At 46.9% G+C, this 21,669-nt stretch overlaps 1 protein-coding gene across 1 annotated transcript in view; it reads left to right on the top strand.

Moving 5' to 3' along the window:
- The first annotated feature begins 688 nt into the window (after positions 1-688).
- LOC147603067 (uncharacterized) overlaps positions 689-21,669 on the top strand; it is a 63,358-nt gene continuing 42,377 nt past the window's right edge. Inside the window, exons 1-3 of the mRNA XM_086797383.1 lie at positions 689-987; positions 1,104-2,427; positions 2,657-2,709. Coding sequence (XP_086653509.1) covers positions 1,363-2,427; positions 2,657-2,709 — 1,118 coding nt within the window. The 5' untranslated portion in view covers positions 689-987; positions 1,104-1,362. The remainder of the gene's footprint in view (positions 988-1,103; positions 2,428-2,656; positions 2,710-21,669) is intronic.

Below are 21,669 nucleotides of genomic sequence, written 5' to 3'. Positions count from 1 at the left end.
TTGTCATATTTCTTGAAAGTTGAATTTGAAAAGGCATATATGATAAGTTGAAATAGCCCTACATTCTCCAATCAATGAGAAGTATGAAACTTGTTATATATGATAAGTTGAAATGGCCCTACATTCTCCAATCAATGAGAAGTATAGACCTCAATTCTTATTGGGCATGCTTCTAGAGTTGTCTACCACATTTGTTCTTGTAGGTCCACTTCTAGAGTTGCCGAACACATTTGTTCTTATAGGTCCATAAGACAAGGATGCTACGGTGCCCCCTCCTTTATGCTATTATTGTTGATGGCATTAAGTGACTTTTATTTCAGAAGATGTTCGAGAACAAAATTAGAGGGTTGAGTTGCCTGCCTAACAAAAAGGCCAGCTTCTTATGTAGTAGTTTTAAGATGTTAAATTGGATGTTCTTATTATCCTAAGAGTGAAACATGGAGTGGTCCGCTTCTTCCACTCGCTTTGAGACACATTGAAAATGTCCCCAAGGTCAATGATGGCAGTGTGACAAGTGCATGCTTAATAGTGTTTGCACTGAAGGTAATGTTGCTGGGTGTGAAACATAAGGCGGGGAATTTCTAGCCTCAACCGCCTCGCCAAACATGAGGTGGCAAAATGTGGTGCTTTTAAGCTCTCAAATGTGTCCTTTTTTTGTGTACTTAAGTTTTCTCCATGCATGTAGACCGTAGAGTGTAAATTTTTAACATCCTAATACCCATGTACTAATGTCCCAAAAAATGGAGGGGCAAGAGCCTCTGAGGGAAGATTTACATTGGCACACCGATTGTCCAATCACATGTCATTCTGTTCATTCTTATTAAGAATTACGGTACATTATGCAGGAGCAAACCCTGCGGACCTCCGATCGCGCTTCACGCGCTGTGACTATCGGCCTCATCATCCGAATTCTATTTGCAACAATCGTGCAAGTATTTCTACACATACAGTCGCAAAACACATCATTGTTTTGCCTCCAAGCTACAGGTATGTGTATACTTTTCCATTTCTTCATGGTGTTTAGCCTGTTTTCGCATTTTGCCGCCCATTCGGCCATCTTTTTGGGCATCCACCAACACAGAAATGCTCTTGGATCGGTGCAGGATATGTTTGTGGGTTGGCTAGGGTTTCTCCCATTGCCTTAAATGCGTTTCGGGTCTACATAACACAGAAAACTCTAAACCCATAGCTGCCCATTCTGTGGGGTGTCATCATGCTAGGGTTTTGATGCTACTTCAACAATGAAAATTAGGCCTTGACAAGGCAGCTCATTTGCCTATATACAACCCAGTGGCATTCTTGTATACCTTATTGTGTTGGCCTCAACACCCAAAGTGCCCCCATACATACCATCACACACAAATGGCTGAGATGAACCGGAGTATGAATAGCCCTCGCTGCTTTCTTCCACCTGCATTATGCCTCCAATTCCCAGCCCTAAAAGCATGTACCGAAGATTTACCTCCAGTGCTGCAGAGGCCGGAAACTTTCCGGCTAATTATGGGGATCCTACAAGAGATCAATCAGGGAAAAATGGGTCCTGTGAGAGTATTGTCCTCTGTGGAAAATGCTTCCTTGATTTCACAGAGACCCCAAGAACAGCAGTTGCAAACAGGGGCATTGAGGGAAGTCAAGCAGGAAAATGGTGATGTAGAAGACCACTATCAGCCTGTGTATAACATGGATTCTGAATTGCACCAGAAGTGGTCGTTGAAGGGGGTTGAGGAGCTGTTCATGGAACCGGACGAATTGCAGTTGAGACCTGATTGTTGTCGTCAAGCTGACGAAGGAGAAGGACATTCTGGAGCATCTGTAATAGACGAGAAGCCTTCACCTCACTTGCAACTAGTGTACTCCTACTTTGATCAGAGGGCTTCAAACCAAGCAGCACCTCTTATGGATGAGAAGCCTTTGCTTCTGTTACAACGGGGGAACTCCTATGTTGAACAGGATAGACCCTTTGCAAAAACACCAGTAGCTAAAGAGAGGCTGCATGCTTTGCAAACCGTCATACATGCTGATATCAAACCCAGTGATGCTGCTCAACAACTGTCCAAAGAACCTCCTGAGGATAGGCCAGGCTTGAAATCTAAGTGCCCGGATAACCTTCAAGTCATCAACAGAGAGTCTGGAGGACATGTTGGGCATAGCGAAACACAAACACAAGAGAAAAGCTCATTGCCAAGTGTGGCTACTGCCAGCAATCATGCAATGTTTTCTAAGGCAGTTTGCCGAAAGAGGAATACAGTCCGGATAGCTGCACGGTGGTTAAAGGATAAGAGGGCTGTTGATGCATGGAGATCAAGGATCAGAGGCACAGACTGTGAAATCAAACATCGCAGAAAAAAGACATCAGTAGGCCAAAAATCACATCATAAGGCTAAATCCTGGCTATCCCATAAGGTTCGATCATCCACGTTTTCAGAGGTACTGTACTATCATCTTTACGTCCAGTCTTGTTTTAAGTCATGGTTGTAATACTTGCTGCTTTGTATGATGCCCCTGCGGTGTGAGAAAAGGAGGAGCATGCACTTTGAGTTTTCTGTAAAAGTTTGAAAGACATTTGCCCCTATTTTACAAAAGATCATTATGAGTACTTTTTGGCTTGGTGTCTCTTGAAGTTTTCTAATCCTAGATGCCCATGGTTGATATGCAGGTCAAGCTTCAGACGGTTATCAGGAAAAGGCCAAATGTACGCAACATTCTAAGGTTTGTAACCCTAATGCCACATAATGGATGTTGACACCCCTTCCCTCCCTCCCTCCCTCTCCAGAGAAAATGCTGTTGCAGAGAGCTTTTCTTACAACCGTTAGCTATGTTCCTTTATTGTATGCTCACATGTGTATGTTTGTAACATATGCTGACCTGCAAGTATTTCTGAAGTCCAAGTAGGATTGCCTGTGGTTTCTTGGAAGGGATGGGACTAGGGGAGAAACAGGAAGAGACTGTTTGCATTCATGACAGATTATGGACATTCTTATAAGGGGATTTGCTGCAGACACGTGGAAAGCAGTTGCGTGGCCAATCCTTTTGTTGAGCATGGTATCTGAGAGTGGTAGACAAACTCTGCTCTAGTTTTGTTCGTAACTGTAAGGTAAATGTAGACATCCCTGTTAGAACCACAAATTTTTTTTTGCGCCATGATGATGGCAGAGGGAAGAGAAAGTTTAATCCAATTGGCAACCAGGCTGGTCCATCATAAGTGGCTTGATTATTACGACGAGCCCATAGGTTTATTTTAGATCTGGGCTCGGGTGCCTAGTCACTTGGCTTGATCCCTACTTACGTTTAATACTGTAAGATCCTCCGAGGAAATCACCTAAATCACAAGATCAGTACAACTACATAGAAGGGTGCATGCAAGGCTGCAAGCTCACCACCTGATCACGGTCCATGTCTGCAAACCTCCCCTAAGGCAAGGGCTAAGGCTCACTCCCACTTATCCATGCCAGTCAGTCCTGGTGTCCCATACCACCAGAGCCTGCCCGTACAGGCCCTCGGCAGCAAGACTATCTGTGATTCTCATGTCCACGGCAAGAGTATGACTACTCTGGTCCAAGCACATACTAACTGTCAAGCCATAACGATCATAACCCGTAAGTCACTTATATAGTGACTGCTGTAGCTATAAATAACTACCCCGTCATAAATACCCAATTCACATGGATTTATTAATAATGAACGTTAACCGTATCCGCTTACTTTTTCTAATCTTAGGGCCCCTCAACCCTGCCATATTAGATCTTGATGATTAGTATAAGGTATGTAACAAATATGGTGTAGTGCCTAAGAATATGTTGCTGCTTGGGCAGCCCGCTATTCAACCTTGGCAGAAGCTGTCCACCTCTATCGTTAATATTTGCTTTGCAAACTCTAGTTTGGGAACATGCATGATCTCTCTCTCCACTGCTATAGTATAATGTGTATTGTGGCTCCCAATCGAATCCTATGGTGTGAGGCTGGACAATAACAATGTATCAAAATCATAGAGGACACACACACATTGCTGAATGTAGGAAATAGAGCAACTCACTCTCTTGGACTGCCTTGCTTATACCACTATCAGCACGTGTTTCTAATATGAAGGATGCCATATGTTTATCACTGATTTCCCTCTCAACGGAATGACAAGACAACAGTCTGTGGTGATAGACTAGTCAGGCAATGCCGTGGGAGACGTGCGGTCACCCACTAGAGTTTTTGGGTACAAACACCAACTCTCATGTAAACTGGCCTCTGTCTTCAAACAAAACCAAAGGGCGGTGCAAAAACAAACTTGCACACAAAACACTTCAACACCATCGAGGACCTAGAAAAGGAAAACAAATAGGGGGAGCTAGAGTGCTCTTGCAAACAGTATACAGACACCGATTGACCCCAAAACGCAGTGGCGCCCCTTGTGGTATTTCTTTAATTGATTATATTGCTTTGATTAGAATAAGGCTGGAAACTCAGCCGTCACAGTAGAACTCCTGAAGCCTACAAAGACCCTGCATCATGGCTTCTTATTCACTTGGCATCCACAAACAATTCCAGCTATTGTTCACATCAAAAGACTCTTTCACATTGATCCTGCATACAGAAGCTTTCTCCCATGATCAGGGCTGCCACAACCATCTATAGCCTCTCACCCTATGAACAGCATCACACACATCCAGTGCTCCTGCATCACAACAAAGACTCCAAACTATTCTCCAAAAGAGAACTCGCATCAGAGCAGAGCATACCATACAATCGACACACGTGTACCAACCCTCTCTGCCTTCCAAGGGTACTATCCCTATCCAATCAGCAGCAAGGCTGTACCAAATATGTGTCCATTTCTGTATCCACTGCCTGCATGTGACCTATCTCCTGGAGAAACCATAAACACATGTTTCCACGAGAAACCTACGACCTGTTTCCGCATGAAACCCTTAGGCCTGTTTCCCCTTGAAACATTTGTCATGTTTCCACACCATAGTTACCAGGAGTTTTAGAAACACCTGATTTGAAATGGGTTTCAGAAGTTATGATCATAACTTTTTGAAACGGCAAAAAAAAGTTTCAAACAAAAAAAAATAAAATATTTTTAATATAGAATGTACAGTAGTACAAGAAATAAGTGTTTAGGTCTTACTACTTAGCCTATTTATTTCAGTAGTAGGCAGAATACTTCAAAAACATGCCTCATAAGAAAACACATTGGATTCATTATTATTCAATGTAAACTTTGATTCAATGCTAGAAAACAACACCCATATTCATCTCTCTACAATCCACATTCCATACATGATACTGGGCAGCCAAGAGTCTGGTACTTCACTTAACACAATGATAAAAAACATCATAATAAAGATAAATCATGATGACTCCCAAGAGTCATGACAATCACACAATGTCCCACGGTCCACCAAATCCAAGAAAAAGTACATAGATAAATGACTCAAGGCTCATCCTCTTGCCCATCATCCTCATCATCCTCTCCATCACGCTCATCCTCACTCTCACTAGTACACTGGCTGAATCCTCCTCAAATGCCTCATCCTCATGATCTGCTGGTGTCGCACTGGTACTAGCAACTGCCTGGGATCGTGTACCATGAGACGTAGCTGTAATCTCCTCATACATGGAATAGGTATCTTTGTCCTCTTGAGGGATGTCAGGGATCTCCTTGCACTTTGTGATATCAATCTTGTCAGAATTGACTTGGCAAGGCTCGATCGCAAGTTGCAATGACAGAACACAAGCCTCTCCAATTGTGTAGTTGAGAGCCTATTTCTCTTCTTTGTGTGGAAAAGTGCCCATGTACTCCAGTTTCTCTCACAAGGTCTTGAACTACAGTTTTGTGAGAGAACTGCCATGGCAATGCGTCTCTGCAGATAAAAATCAACACCATTCATCATTGAATAGAAGTATAAGACTGTCAATATTCTTAGACAAGTTATACTTAGTAACTTGTTACTTACCAAATCTGGAGTACCAATGCCATATTTCTCCCACTAAGATAGAGGCTCCAGCTGTGTGTCCCTCAGTTGTGCTGATGGCCGTCCAAACATATGGCTACTGTTCTGATATATGAGAAGCTCATCCTCTAGCTTTCTCATAAGTTGCACATCACCACCCACTAGCCTGGAAATGTAAGAGCTCCATCCTGCTCTTCACTCAAGTACTGCTCCTCACTTCTCCAAAGAGGATGCAAAATGTGTGCAACTGCGTGGATTGGCCTATGATACCAATCCCAGCGTTGGTTCCATATCTCCCTAATATCTTGAGACTTGAACTCTGCATATGAGTTCAAAGTTGCAAGTGGAAAAACAAAAAGTAAGCAATGAGCATATACTTTAATCTGCTAAGTTCTATGATCTATCTAACTTCAAGAGAAAGAATAAGAGTGATACCTATCAGGAGACAATAATGTACAAGCATCGAGGGCTTCTCCAATCTTGTCCATGAACTCATAGAGGAGCCCAATGGTACTCCCCTCCATGTCTGTGAGTCGAAGGACACTATACATGGGATTGAGTGTCTTGACAAGTGCCTGTGCATCATTCCACCAAGTCTCCCTCATGACCATACGAGCAAATGAAACTGACTTTGGTGCATCTTTGTCATCCCATGTCGCCCACTCACGACATACCACTGTGCGCATTAGGCCATGGTGCACCCTCACGAGCCTCTCCACCACAATGAACATGTAGGCAAAGCGGGTTTTGGATGGCTTCAAGAGCTCTAGATCAGAACTGGCTCTATACATGCTTAGCACTTTCTGTCACATGCATCCCGCACTTGGATGCCACGTAGACATATGTGTACAGAAGGTGCAGGACTTGGGATGGTAAACTGGTCCCATGTGAGCCCAGTCCGGGACGAGTCAGCCAGGGATCCATCCCAGTCGTCCGAGGTCAGGTGTGCATTGTCCTGCATAGGAGTCCAAGGTCAGGTGTGCACTGTCCTGCACATGAAACAGTGCCAGTCCGCACTGTGAGTCTCCCTCTGGAATGATGACAATGATTCTGTGTATTCGGTATGGTACCGTATGCCAGATCATTGTGTAGATAGTTAGGGTTTGCTTTTAGGAATACGGGCCAGCCCCTAGGGCTACCCCAAGTCTTAGTGTGGGCATGGGGATAGTGTGAAACCACCCCCATGAGGGCCAAGAAGGCCTTGGCTGAACCCACCAGCCATGGAGGGGCTGTAGGACAGCCCTAGGGGCAGTTGACAGTACATGAAGCTTTATAAGGCTGTAGGGCAAGTTTGGGGTAGCCCATACAGGCTGCCGAGACCCCAAGGCAGTCTAGATTCAGTGCCCAGCCCATCTAGAATCATGCGCCTGATGCCCAGCCAGCCATGAAATGATGTGCAGGTTTTTATGTGATTTATTTAGCATTTAATGTTGATTTTGCAGTCGTGGGCAGAAACTGTGCTGGCCGACCCTTGTTGGAAGGGAGTATAAATAGCAAAGGCCCATAATCATTGTGTTATCTCATATTTCACCAAGAGCCAAGGCAAACAAGGGCCAGACAAGCCAAGGAGTTGCTAAAGCAAAGGGGTGAAGGATTGCAGGTCAAGGGCAGAGATTTCTCAGCCAAGAAAGGTCAAGATTTCTGTATTTTCTTTTCAGATTTACATCATTCTAATAAAGCAAATGCACCATCCGTGGTGGGGTCTCTACAGAGGGTATTTGGGACCCAGTACTGGGTCCTCTCTCTCTCTCTCTCTCTCTCTCTCTCTCTCTCTCTCTCTCTCTCTCTCTCTATTTCTGCACATCTTCATTCAGTTTTGTGCGTTAATTCCGTCGCGAAAAGAGTGCTGATTTTTGAGCATTGAAGTTATCGATCTTCTTCGAAGCTTCTGCATGTTACAGTGGTATCAGAGCCTACTTCAAGTGCAAAGATTCAACAAAGAAACTAGAATTTTTCTCGCTCGTGTGGTTGGTTTTCAGACGCCGGTGGACTCCCCCTTTCGGAGTGACTCCTGTCCCTCGAAGGACGGTTGGTTTTCAGTCTCCGAAAGCCTCCGGACGTCTCCCACACACATAGTGGATGGTCAGATTGCGCTTCGGAAAGGAAGTGCGTTTTCCTGTTATGGCGAGCTTTGACGACGAGAGAGACCAAGAACCATGGGACCAGAGTGCACCAGGCAGCCTAGCTATGGCACCAGGCTTGAGTATTGCAGAGATGTTCGAGCAGATGATGCAAGCAATCGCAAACCAGACAACCAAGTTGGAAGAGCAGAAGGCGCAGATTGAGGCTTTGGAAGAACGTACCCGTTCTCCAGTGTCGCGTTTTCCATCTCCTCCTCCCTCTCCTTCCGTATCCTAGATTCCAGATCCTCGATACAGGGACCCTCTCGCAGGGTCACAACCGCAGCCGAGCTCTTTGCTTGAGTTGCAGATGCGTGCATTGGAGAACTGACAACGAGAAGACGAAGCCATGTGACGCGTGGAACACGAGTGTTACCTCAAAGCTTTGGACACCAGATTGACACCAGCGGCGCCCTCGAATCATTTTCCCGAGAAAATGAACTTCAGTAAGTATAATGGTAAACTCGATCCCACAACTCTTTATTCATGGTTACATCAGTTTGAAGCTTACTTTGCCATAGTTAGAAAAACAGATACGGACAGAGTGATCTTAGCCAGTTGGTACTTGGAAGGTGAGGCCATTCCTTGGTGGACTCAGTGGGCTCATGCCCACACCAGAGTAGGTATGGCAGCTTATGTGTGGGACGAGTTTGTCCGTGACCTTAAGCAGCGGTTTCTACTGCCCCACTACCTTGAGCGACTTGACGATGAGTTCAGGGGAGCGCGTCAAAACGCGCATCCAGTCCTTCAGTTTGCCAATAGAATTTCGACTTTATGTTTGCAATTAGGCTTATCTGATTCAGACAAGGAAGGACAGTTTTTGTATGGCCTTGACACGCAAATCCAATGGGAGGTGCGTATCATAGTCACAAGGGACGGGGGACGGTGACGGGGGACGGGGACGGGGACGGGACGGGGGACGGCCATAAGTAGGGAACGGGGACGGGGGAGGGAACGACACTCAAAAAATACTTTTTTTTAAAAATTTTTCTACTCTACACTTATTCTACTTTGGAAATACATCAAAATGAGCACAAATTTACACTAAAATGGTAAGCTTTTGAGTCATATTAATAATTAAGTAGATACAAAATGAGTCATGACTCGAGAGTCAAGACTCAGGAGTCAGGACTAAGCCTTAAGGAGGCAAAATACATGGACGGACTCAAATGAGTCAATGACAAAAAAGTGCTAAAGACTAGAGGCTAGAGAGACAGTCTATGCAATGTGTTTGAGACAGCACCATATAGATAGCATGTTCTTACACTACTCTCTCTAAATTTCTGCCGCCGGCCCCCGAAGCTTGAAACGAACTCAAAATCGTGATGATTTTTTCAATGGTCGGCAGCAAAACATCCTATTATTTTGTGCGCTGAGCGCAAAAATTCATTCAGGCAAAATAGCACAAATTCATGGATGATACCTTTCTGCATCTCTTTGTTGGGGAGAAAGATTGGAGTGGGGAGAGGGCCCTGCGCATGAGATCAGCGTTTCTTTGCTAGAGAGACATATGATGCTTCATGATCGGCTAGAAGAGCCAAGGCCCAACAGCCATAAACGGCTAGAAACGGGCAGGCAGGCGCAACGGCCAAAAACGGCAGGAGCAACGGCAGGCGCAATGGCTCTCTGCCGTCCCCGCACAGCGCCGTCCTCGACCGCCGTCCCCGTCCCTGCGTCGTCCCCGTTGCCGTTCCCTGTGAGAAACGCCCCGTGGGGGACGTCCGTCCGTCCCCGTCCCTGTGCCGTCCCGGCGTTCCGTCCCCTCCGTCCCCTGTGACTATGGTGCGTATGTTTAGACCAGCCACCTTTGAAGATGCACTCTCGTTTGCGTAGAGGACAAAAATGAAGCATAATGGTTGCAAGCCCAAGACTTCCCAGCCGGCTTCTCCCAAGGCTATTGCCTTGGGAGGCAAAGGCCAGAACCAGACGGGGTCTTCCCCAGGACAGAGCCCAGGAGCCTCTGGCTCCAAGAACTCGAACAATGCGTCTAAGCTTACTCCAGACCAAAAAGCGGAGGCAGGCAAGACAGGTGGCAAGTTGAGTGCTGAGGAGCTTACTCAGTATGAGGAGGAGGGTAGATGTTTCTTTTGTCATACAAAAGGACATACTTCTTGGGAGTGTCCTAAGAAGCCTCCAAAGCTCGCTGCCACTGCCTCCACAGCTTCCGTGGTGAGCAGAGCTCCCACACAGACCCTAGTGGCTGCCCCCTAGTTCTTCAAACCCCGGTGCTTCAGTTGGAGCAATTATTAGCCGGGAGCTCGAAGATAAGCAGAAGGGCATCCACGACCAGGAGTATGAGCGCAACGAATTGCTCAAGTCCTTTGGCTACATAGGTGGCCAGAGAGTCGTCGTCTTGTTTGACAGCGGCAGCACGGAGGATGTGGTCACGGAACAGGCCGCTAGGCGTGCTCGTTTCGTTTTCGGTGGACAAATAGGTTGAGGGTTTTAGCACAGGCATGACAACGAGCGTCAAGTGTGAAGCTGGAGGTGCTAAGTTAGTATTCAGGGCATAGAATTTGTGCGTGATTTTATGGTTGCCCCTCTTGTAGGAGCAGACATAATTTTGGGTATTTAGTGGTTTCACAAGTTTCTTCCTAATGTCAAGTGGGACAAGCACACGTTCCAGATCAATCGGAATGTGTCAACGCCCCAGTGACCATTAAGTGTGAGCCAAGAATTCCGAACTTTCCGCTCATAAGCCACTTGTAGGCTAAGCGAGCAGTCAGGAAAGGCGCACAGTGTGCGATGATATACATCCAGACAGCCCAGACGGTGGCCAGTGCTTCCGAGAAGTACTTGGCTCTCCATGAAAAGTTTCAGAAGATTTTTCTTGGGGGCATTCTCCCTTCCCAGCTCACCCCATCCAGACCAGAGGACCACAAGATTGACCTCCTCCCAGGCTCGGAACCCCCGAGCAAGTTTCCGTATCGCCTTTCCAAGGCAATGGAATTGGAGTTGGACCGCTAACTCCAAGAATTGTTGCAATCTGGCTTCATCCGCCCCAGTGTGTCGCCATTTGCAGCCCCAATCTTATTTGTCAAGAGGAAAGATGGGTCTTCCCGTTTGTGTGTCGATTATCGCGCACTCAATAAGCTGACTATCAAGAGCAGATTCCCGATGCCTTGAATTGATTATATTCTCGAGAGGCTGAATGGAGCAAAGGTGTTCTCGAAACTTGAGTTAAAGAGTGGGTACCACCAGGTGCGGATTGTGGAGGGGGACATCCCCAAGACAGCCTTCCGTACGGAACGGGCCCACTATGAATTTGTGGTCATGCCATTTGGCTTGACGAACGCCCCAGCTACATTTAACCGCATGATGATGCGTGTTTTCCGGGATTTGATTGGAAAGTGTGTTCATATTTTTGGACGACATACTGGTATTTTCAGCTACGGTTCAGCAGCATGAAATTGATGTGGAGAAAGTTCTAAAGTTGCTGGAAAGCAACGAGCTCTACGTCAATGAAAAGAAGTGGGAATTTTATCTGTTCTAGGTGCATTACTTGGGATACATAATTAGTGCCGAAGGCATTCGACTTGATCCGGCTGAAGTGGCCGAGATTGTCAATTGGGAAATACCTCAGACAGCCTATGACATTAGATCCTTTGTGGGTATATGCCAGTCATACTCCACCTACATAGACAAGTTTTCTGATCTCTTGGTGGATCTCACCGATCTGCTAAAGGGTGTGAAGACAAGAAGGCAAAAGATTCGAATGACTCCACGAGCGTTGGAGGCATTCAAGAACCTCAAGGTGGCTTTATGAGAAGCGCCGTGTTTAGCACTTGCCTCGTGGGACGAGTCATTTCAGGTGATCACTGATGCGAGTAACATCGCAATTGGAGGTGGTCATCCAGTAGCTTACATGTCTCGTAAGTTACTGCCCGCAGAGAAAAACTACTCAGTCTATGATCGTGAACTCCTAGTAGTTATACAGGCCTTGAAACATTGGAAACATTTTCTTTATGGCCGTGACTTTGAGGTCCGCACTGACCATCAGGCATTACGCTCGATTCAGACAATGCCAAGTGCACAGTGGAGTGATCGACAACACTGCTGGAGTCAGATATTCCAGCAATTCGGTGGTATGATTGAGTACCTTCCAAGAAAGGCCAATCTAGTGGCCGATGCTTTCAGTAGGAAGGGACAAGTGACTTCGATTCAGACTACTAGACTCGATCTTGTTGGTACAAGACTAGATGACATGAAGCACACGTACGCGGATTTCGAGGAATTCGGTACACAGTGGGAACAGGCATTGGAAGCCACAGGACCATGCCACTTTCTGATACGCGATGGTTGGCTTTTCTACAAAGGCTGACTATGTGTCATGAAGTCGTTCAAGGCAACTCTTCTCCATGTTGCCCATGATGCCATTACTGGTGGTCATATGGGCATGAATTCGACTCTGGAGAAATTGGAACGGCAATATTATTGGCCAAAGATGAGGCGAGATGTGTTTACATATGTACAACATTGTGATATTTGTCAAAAGGTGAAAGCTCCTCGTGGGAAGAAGATAGGGTTGTTACAGCCCTTGCTAACCCAGTTGTTTATTCGGCATTGGTACCCGATGGGCGGGATTCCTAGGACCATAGTGTCAGACTGAGATGCCAAGTCTACCAGTCATTTTTGGAGGGCATTGTTTGATAACTTTGGTACTAAATTGAATTTTTCCAGTGCATTCCACCCACAGACGGACGACCAGACAGAGATATACAACCAGTTGGCCTTTGATTTGCTATGTCCACGATCAGCAAGGTAAGTGGGAATCTTATTTGCCTTTAGTTCAAGCTGTTTTGAATGATTCTTTTTCTTCAGCTATTGGCAGGACTCCATATGAGGCAGCATTTGGAAGACCTTTCTAGTCATTGTTGACCAGGACCTCGTCTTCAGTACCTGAAGCGAACAGAGTGACGGAGTCTTACTAGGAGATTTTAGAGTCAGTAAAAGACAGATTGGCTAAAGCGCAAGAGGCCTACACTCGACAGGCCAACAAAGACCGAAGGGATATGAAGTTTTCGGAAGGGGATTGGGTTTATCTTCGGATTATGAAGCAAAGGTTGAAGCAGGTGGGCAAGTGATGCCCAAAGTTGTCTTTTAGGAGCTTCAGACCTTTTCCCATCCAGAAGAAGATTAATGAGGTGTCTATGCAGTTAAAGCTATCTCCGAGTTGGACTATGCATGATGTGTTTCGTGTCAGTTGGTTAAAGCTATATGCAGGTCCAATCCCTTCAAAAGTCAAAGACGAAGAGGAACCAGATATTGTTGATGAAGCAGAAGTTATGGTTCTAGAATAGATCCTTTTGCACCGTTTCAAGCATGGCTCAGGCCGAAGACAAACACAGTTTCTCACGAAGTTTCAGGACCGAGGGACCCACGAAGCGGTATGGTTCGATAGAGTTTTTTGAAGACTATCCGGTGTTATTGACGGATTATTTGGAGGCTATGCAGCTTCCGTCAAGTTAAGCAGAAGGGAACATCTGTACAGAAGGTGCAGGACCTGGGATGGTAAACTGGTCCCATGTGAGCCTAGTCCGGGATGAGTCAGCCAGGGTGTCACCATTTGGTGCATCTCCATTTCTGGAGCCACTTCTATGGGACTGTCACTCCATAGAGCGGCCAGATTTGTGCCATGTTCAGATGGGGCCAGGCCAGTGTCCCATGTGAAAGGGCGAGTTTTATGGTGTCACATGGACGCAAGCCAGATCAGTGCCACCCGTGTGCGACCAGTGCTGCGTCACATGGATGGGAATTAGTTTCGTGTCACCCGTGTGTGATTTGCTTCGTGCTGTATGGATGGGAGCCTGTTGGTGCCACCCATGTATGGCCAGGATGGTGTCTTACCTATGGGACCGTCACTCCATAGGAAGACCAGGACATATTTATTTATATTTATCGTGCCAGTTTTGTGCCCGACAGGAACCTCTTGTACAAGTTTCATGAAAGGGAGATTTCGTCCATTATTTGTGCACATGCATTTATGCCTGCATGCATAAATTTGTTTTTGCATGACGTGTGTCTGCCTGTTATGCCGTGCCAGTACACTGGACGGGGACGCCCCCACTGTACCGTGGAATGCTGTTTGCTGACTTGGTGGTGTGGCGTGTGAATAGGTGGTAAGTATTTTCATTTTGGCCTTTTTAAAAGGTAAAATCCATAAACTATGGTTAACTTTAATGTTTATAAGCTAATGTGTTCACACACATTTAAATTTGGACTGGACATTTACTTTCTAGTGTGGGTGCCTATAAACTAACCTTTGACTAGAGTTTAATAATTCTAAAAGCAACTATTGCATGGAAGATTAGTACATATTTCCCACGTGGGTGGTGGTTGGATTTCTCTCTCCATCGCCGCCTGCTCTGTTCTCTCCATCGCCTGGTACTCACCTGCTGCCCACGCCTACTGAAGCTGCTGCTGGTACCCGCTTGCTGCTCACACCTACTGAAGCTGCTGCTGTACCTGCCTGCAGGGCCGCCCACGCCTACTGTACCTGCAGTTGTACTTGCCTGCAGGGCTGCCCATGCCTGCTGTACCACCTGCAGTACCTACTCATTTACTGCCTTCTGTGCCTGTTGTACCTGCTGGCTATCCATGTGTACCTGCTGGCTGCCCACGTGTACCTGACCTGACCAGTACCTGCTGTACTTGCAACTGTTGGCTGCCCACGTGTACTTGATGGCTGCCCATATGTACCTGCTGTACCTGCCTTGTGTACCGGTTGGTTGCTTTGTTTACATCAACTGAAGCTTCCATTCGGAGTATAATACAAGGGAAATGGTCTTCATTACTGAGATATGAATTAAAATCCATGCCAGGTATTTATTTCAATATTTTATCTCAAATTCAGATAATAATTCAAGTTAAATGTTGTTATTACAAGCTTTGTGTAGGTAAGTTCTGCTCCAGTTGCATACACTCTGGAGGATCATTGGAAAGAGGTTTGTCCCATGACTGCCCTGACCGCGTCCTCATTTATAGAGGAGCTAGTGAAGGTCAAGAGGGTATGAGGAAAAACCAAGTACAAAGCTTTCATTGGGGAGAACCAGGCCACGTTCCCTCCGCGGTGTACCCCTTGGCTTGCATTAGTACGGGCTTGCCTGTTGGTGCACGGTCCCAGAAGATGAGTGAAAGGCAGGTGTCCACCCAGTGAAGGTGGAAATGAGCGTGTGATTTGGGGCTACTCCGACCAACACCTCTTCATCGACTTGAACCAGTTTTATTTGGTTGTTTTCACTCCCTTGTGGAGAAATCTGGCCAGTCAGGCCCGTGACACTTGTACAAATATAAATACTCCAAGAAATACAAAAAAAGTATTGAGAGGGGGGCTGGCTTTTTTCGGCCCCAGTGCTGGTGTCATTTGTATTTTCAACATTTCCAGTATTTGTGTTGCTGATGTTGTTTCCATTGTTTAATAACAGTTAAATTAAGTGTTCTAAATATGTGTATATTGTCTTCCGATCTGTAGGTCTCCTGTAGGGAGCGGTCACATTGGTATCAGAGCCCGGTCGTCTCTCTTTCTCAAGAGGAGACATGGAGTTTTGAGATTGGAAGCAAGCACGAACACTTAATTCAATGGACAGCGAGGGCAACCCATTGGAAGTGCCGAATTCGAGGGGCCAATCAAGTGCTTCACGGGATTCCGATGCATTGCATGGAAGGCATAAGCCTCTTGAGAGAGTCTATGACAGTGTATACATGGGACAGCCAGAAAGAAAGAGGAAGTTTCGCTCCGGATTGCAACCAGCTTATCGTTCGGGCATTGAATTGCACTTGAAACACACTCTACAACAGCTTATAGCCTCTGCTCTTGCTAACGGAGCAATTGGTGCTCAAAATTAAGCAAGATCAAGGTGGTTCCAAGGGCAAAGAGAAGGCTGTCCCAAACTTGCAAAAAGGTGGACAGCCACCTAAAAAGAGCTTCCGAGATGTCCAGAAGGGAGGTAAAGCTGAAAATACCTCATCCAAGGATCATGGGCCAAAGAAGAACAAATTTGGCTTGACCCCGGAGCAAAGGGAGTAATATGCAAAGGAGGGGAAATGCTTTTCTTGTGGCAGCAAAGAGCACATGTTTAGACAATGCCCCAACCGCAAACCAAAGCATGAGGACAAGCAACCCAAGGCAAATGTACATGCAGTTCCCGATGTGCAGGGAAACACAAAGCATGATGGAAAAGAGAGGATGGTATGCAAAGCATGGGGTCAAATCAAGGATCAGCCCGCTCTATTTATGTTTGATGATTATGCAACAAATAATTTCATCTCTACCCAGATGGTAGCCGCCTTGGGTATTGAGGTTGAGGACATGGGGCATCAAATTGAAGCAGAAGCTGCCTTTGTTGGTAAAGAGGTACAGGTTACCCCACTTATTGGGAAGTTGCGCATACATATTTAGGGTTATCTTGATCATGAGCATTTCTTGGTTGCCCCACTTAATGGATTGCACAAGAGAAGGAGAGAGATAGGCGTATAACTCTTCTCTATACACAATATCTCGAGAAATAACTGAATGAGTACAATGTGGGGCAATGGGGCCTATTTATATGGCCCCATCATGCAGTCGGCCAGCACTAGTGGCCCTCACGACTGGGCACATCCAGTCGGCCAGCAGTGAAAAATACCACGACCCCTCCTGATGAAGTCGGCCAGCTCTTGGTACACATGAGTGCAGTCAGCCAGCATCAGAGACTCTTGTGGCGGCCACCCACATCATGGAAAAAATGGGAAAAAATGGGGGAAAAATACGGGGAGTGAGGAAAAATGATAAAACACCTATACAGGGCGGACACACCCACAACAGAGGCCCTGGTGTCTGATAAAGACAGGAGATGACCCCCTCTCAGCTCCTGGTTGTGAAATCAATCCAAGGGAGCTGGAGTGCCGCCTGAGCGTAGCCTGAGGTAGAGACTTCGTGAAGAGGTCCGCCGCATTGTCCTCCGTCGAACAATAAAGTAGCAAGATGTCACTAGCCAAGCTCTTCTCATGTTCAAAGTGATATTGTATCTCTATGTGCTTGGTCAGGGCATGGAAGACCGGGTTCCGAGCAATAGCTATACAACTCTGGTTATCGCACTGGATGACTGTGGGCTCCTTTTGTGGAAACCCAATCTTGCCTAGCAGCCTCCGCAACCACACAACCTCGCAAGCAGCACCACAAGCAGCCCGGTACTCTGCCTCTGTCGAAGAAAGAGCAATAGTTGGCTGCCTCTTACTGCTCCAAGAAATTGCTCCTGAGTCGAGGGTAAAACTGTAACCTGAAGTAGATCTCCTCGTGTCTGGATCTCCTCCCCAATCTGAGTCACTCCAACCTTGGAGTCTGACTCCATCCCCTCCTGTGTAAAAGAGTCCTAGATCCTTCGTACTCTGCAGATACCGCAAGATCCGCAATCCTGCGTCCCAATGAGACTTCAATGGCGTCTGCATAAAAGAGCTCAACAGCCCCACGGAGAAACTCAAGTCCAATTTGGTGTTCAGCAACAAGATCAATGAACCAACCAACTTTCGATACTGCGAGGCGTCAACTGGCTCACAAGGATCATTAATGGTTAACTTTGTGTTGGGGTCCATCGGCGAAGTAATAGGCTTGCAGTTTTCCATCCCAAAGGCCTCAAGCAACTCATGAACATACCGCTGCTGAGAGACAAAAAACCCCCTCTGGGTCTGCCAGATCTCCAATCCCAAAAAGAAGTGGAGTAAGCCTAAGTCGGTCATCTCAAACTCCTTTGACAAGGCAGCCTTCGTCACACCAATGTGCTCCACATGACTGCCGGTGAGAATGAGATCATCCACATAAAGGATGATAATCGTAACCATGCCGCGCTCTCGAAAGAGATACAGGTTAGGATCTGCAACCGATCTCTGAAATCCAGTCTCAACAAAGAAGGAATCAATCTTCTAATTCCAAGCCTTGGGAGCCTGCTTAAGACCATACAAGGCCTTACGTAACCTGTAAACCATCCCTTCTGATCTTGGAAGAACAAAGCCTGGAGGCTGCTCAACATACACCTCCTCCTGCAGGTCACCATTAAGGAACACAGATTTTACATACATTTGATACATGGGCCACCTCTGAGAAGAAGCAAGTTCCACCTGCATGGCTTTCCTCCAAGTATATTGTGAGAGGGCTTCCTTGACGGAAGTGGACTCCTTGTCCTGCATAATACGAGACATCAGAGCATGGTATTGGCCAGTTCCCTCTTGATGCCATGGTTTGCACAAAATCTGAGAAATACAGTCGAGGAGAATTCACCTCCTTTGTCAGCCCTGAGAGTCTTTACCTGCAATCCAGACTCTTTCTCCACCATCACGTGCCAATCCTTGAACCGTGCAAAAGCTTGGTCCTTCTGTGAAAGAAAGTAGACCCACGTGAATCTGGTACAGTCAACAAGCAGCATAAAATAGAGAGATCCTCCCAATGATGGTGTCTGCTGAGGTCTACACAAGTCAGTGTGAATCAACTCCAACGGTTTCGAAGCCCGCCTGGAAGCCTGCTTCGGAAAGGATTCCCTGTGCTGCTTACCACGTATGCAAGAACTGCAATGTCCTTGCCTACTGCCAACATCTGGCAAGCCAACCACCATCTGGTCTCGGAAAGCTCGCCGCAGTGCGTCGACATTTAAGTGGCCAAAACGAAAGTGCCACAGATCTCTGACCTGAGAACCTGTCAACGAGGAGAGTGTAGAGAGCTTGTAGATACCATTCTCCACACTGCCTTCCCAAACAACGTGGCCAGTCTCACGGTCCCGTAGAACAACTGAATGCTCCTCAAATTTCACTTGAAAGCCAGTCTTGCATACTTCATGCACTGACAGAAGATGAAAACCCAGAGCAGCACGGGAAGCAGTCCCGACTGAGTTAGTGTAGTGGTCAAGCTTGTGACTTGTAACCTCTAGGTTATGAGTTCAAGTCCCACTAGGCTCTCTCATGTTATAAAGGGACACCTATGCTCGCTTGATGTGTTTGGTTGCGCGGGCTCTTGCCCCTTGAACACTCAAGTGACTCCTCCTCCTCGGGTGGTGGATCACCTGAGATAGGAGGATCCATACGAGACCCCTCCGCTGTTCGAGCGCTCGACTCATCGCGGTGGTCATGGGGGATGCCTAATTCGTGGCTCTTGCCCGATGGTACATGGCCCTTGCCCGACCATGATAATTGGCTAATTGTTGGAAGGGGAAATCGGCTCCACCCACTTGAGTGGGCCCCGGGTGTGTACGAAAAAAAAGAACACGGGAAGTATGCTTGCCCCCCTTGCCGTCGGGAATAATCTCCATCCGGCCCTCACTGTGTATTGGAATAGTGGAGTTGTTGCCAATAAAGATGCGACCTGACTGCCGTTTCAGATACAAAAAGAAGTCACGGGACGGAGTCATGTGCCTGGAAGCACCACTGTCAAGAATCCATTCCTAGGTATCCTTCGCGGTGAAGCCAACTGCCTCCTCGCTCGAAGACGATGAAGCATTGGAGTCCATCATCTCTAAGTGCACAAATGCAGGAGTCTTTGCAGTTGAGGCTAAAGAATCAGCACTCTTCCTCGTCTGCTTAGGACACTTCCTCCAATAGTGGCCTTTCTCGCCACAATCATTGCAGGATTGTTCGGCCTTCAGCTTCTCTCATTCTGAGTCGAGCTTCTTCTCAGAAGACTTATCCGGTGAAGCCTTCCCTTTGCCCTTGTTGTTATTCCGGCCTTTCGACCGTTGGCCAGTTAAGGCCCCCGAACCTTCGCTGCGAGGAGGGTTCGTGAAACGTTTCTCCTGGTCCAAGACCATGGGCACAAGCTCCTCCCAAGTAATGGTGTTGAGCCTGCCACTCGTAATCAAAGAGGAGTAGAAAGCGGAATTCTGAGCAGGCAAGTGGGACAGCAAAGTAATGGCCATGTCTTCAGATGATATCTCCTTCCCAGCCTGGAGGACTTCGTGCTGAAGAGCCTGTAGCTTGTTAATGTGCTCCCGCATTGTCGATGACTTTGCAAGGTTGATAACCCACATTTGCACTTCCAAGGAGATCCTCTTCATGGGTGATACCCTATTATAAAGAGAAGCTAAGTGCTGCCATATGCCTCTGGCCAGCGTCATGTGCTTTACGTGATTGATCACTTGCGGTGTGCAATTGAGGAAAATAAATGATCGGACCCTGGCGTTGATACGATCCCACATAGAGCCTAGGGCTCTAATACCATGTCAAAATACGCAGCAGAAATGATAACCAAACTTGATCCCGAGAAATAACTGAATGAGTACAATGTGGGGCAATGGGGCCTATTTATATGGCCCCATCATGCAGTCGGCCACCACTAGTGGCTCTCACGACTGGGCACATCTAGTGGGCCAGCAGTGAAAAATACCACGACCCCTCTTGATGAAGTCGGCCAGCTCTCCTGGTACACATGAGTGCAGTTGGCCAACATCAGAGGCTCCTGCCAGCCTGTGGCAGCCACCCACATCATGGAAAAAATGGGGAAAAAATACGAGGAGTGAGGAAAAATGATAAAACACCTATACAGGGCGGGCACACCCACAACAGAGGCCCTGGTGTCTGATAAAGACAGGAGATGACTTCTAACAGTGTCCACCCAGTGAAGGTGGGAATGAGCCTGCGATTTGGGGCTACTCCGACCAACACCTCTTCATCGACTTGAACCAGTTTTATTTGGTTGTTTTCACTCCCTTGTGGAGAAATCTGGTCAGTCAGGCCCGTGACACTTGTACAAATATAAATACTCCAAGAAATACAAAAAAAGTATTGAGGGGGGGGGGGGCGGCCCTTTCCGGCCCTAGTGCTGGTGTCATTTGTATTTTCAGCATTTCCAGTATTTGTGTTGCTGATGTTATTTCCATTGTTTAATAATAGTTAAATTAAGTGTTCTAAATATGTGTATATTGTCTTCCAATCTGTACTATGTAGGCCTCCTGTAGGGAGCGGTCACACAGGGATCCATCGCAGTCGTCCGAGGTCAGGTGTGCATTGTCCTGCAGAGGAGTCCAAGGTCAGGTGTGCACTGTCTTGCACATGAAACAGTGCCAGTCCGTGTTGTGAGTCTCCCTCTGGAATGATGATAGTGATTCTGTGTATCTGGTATGGTACTGGATGCCAGATCATTGTGTAGATAGTTAGGGTTCGCTTTTAGGAATAGGGGCCAGCCCATAGGGCTACCCCAAGTCTTAGTGTGGGCATGGGGATAGTGTGAAACCACCCCCATGAGGGCTAGGAAGGCCCTGGCTGAACCCACCAGCCATGGAGGGGCTGTAGGACAGCCCCAGGGGCAGCCGACAGTACATGAAGCTTTATATGGCTGTAGGGCAAGTTTGGGGCAGCCCATACAGGCTGCCCAGTCCCCAAGGCAGTCTAAATTCAGTGCCTAGCCCATCTAGAATCTTGCGTCTGATGCCCAGCCAGCCATGAAATGATGCGCAGCTTTTTATGTGATTTATTTACCATTTAATGCTGATTTTGCAGTCGTGGGCAGAAACTGTGCTGGCCGATTGCTGTTGGAAGAGAGTATAAATAGCCAAGGCCCATAATCATTGTGTTATCTCATATTTCACCAAGAGCCAAGGCAAACAAGGGCCAGACAAACCAAGGAGTTGCTAAAGCAAAGGGGTGAA

The sequence above is a fragment of the Cibotium barometz genome, chromosome 65 (genome assembly GCF_041138505.1).
Source record: "Cibotium barometz isolate CiBa-2024 chromosome 65, ASM4113850v1, whole genome shotgun sequence".
Taxonomy (NCBI): domain Eukaryota; kingdom Viridiplantae; phylum Streptophyta; class Polypodiopsida; order Cyatheales; family Cibotiaceae; genus Cibotium; species Cibotium barometz.
This window is presented reverse-complemented; position numbering and strand designations above follow the sequence as displayed.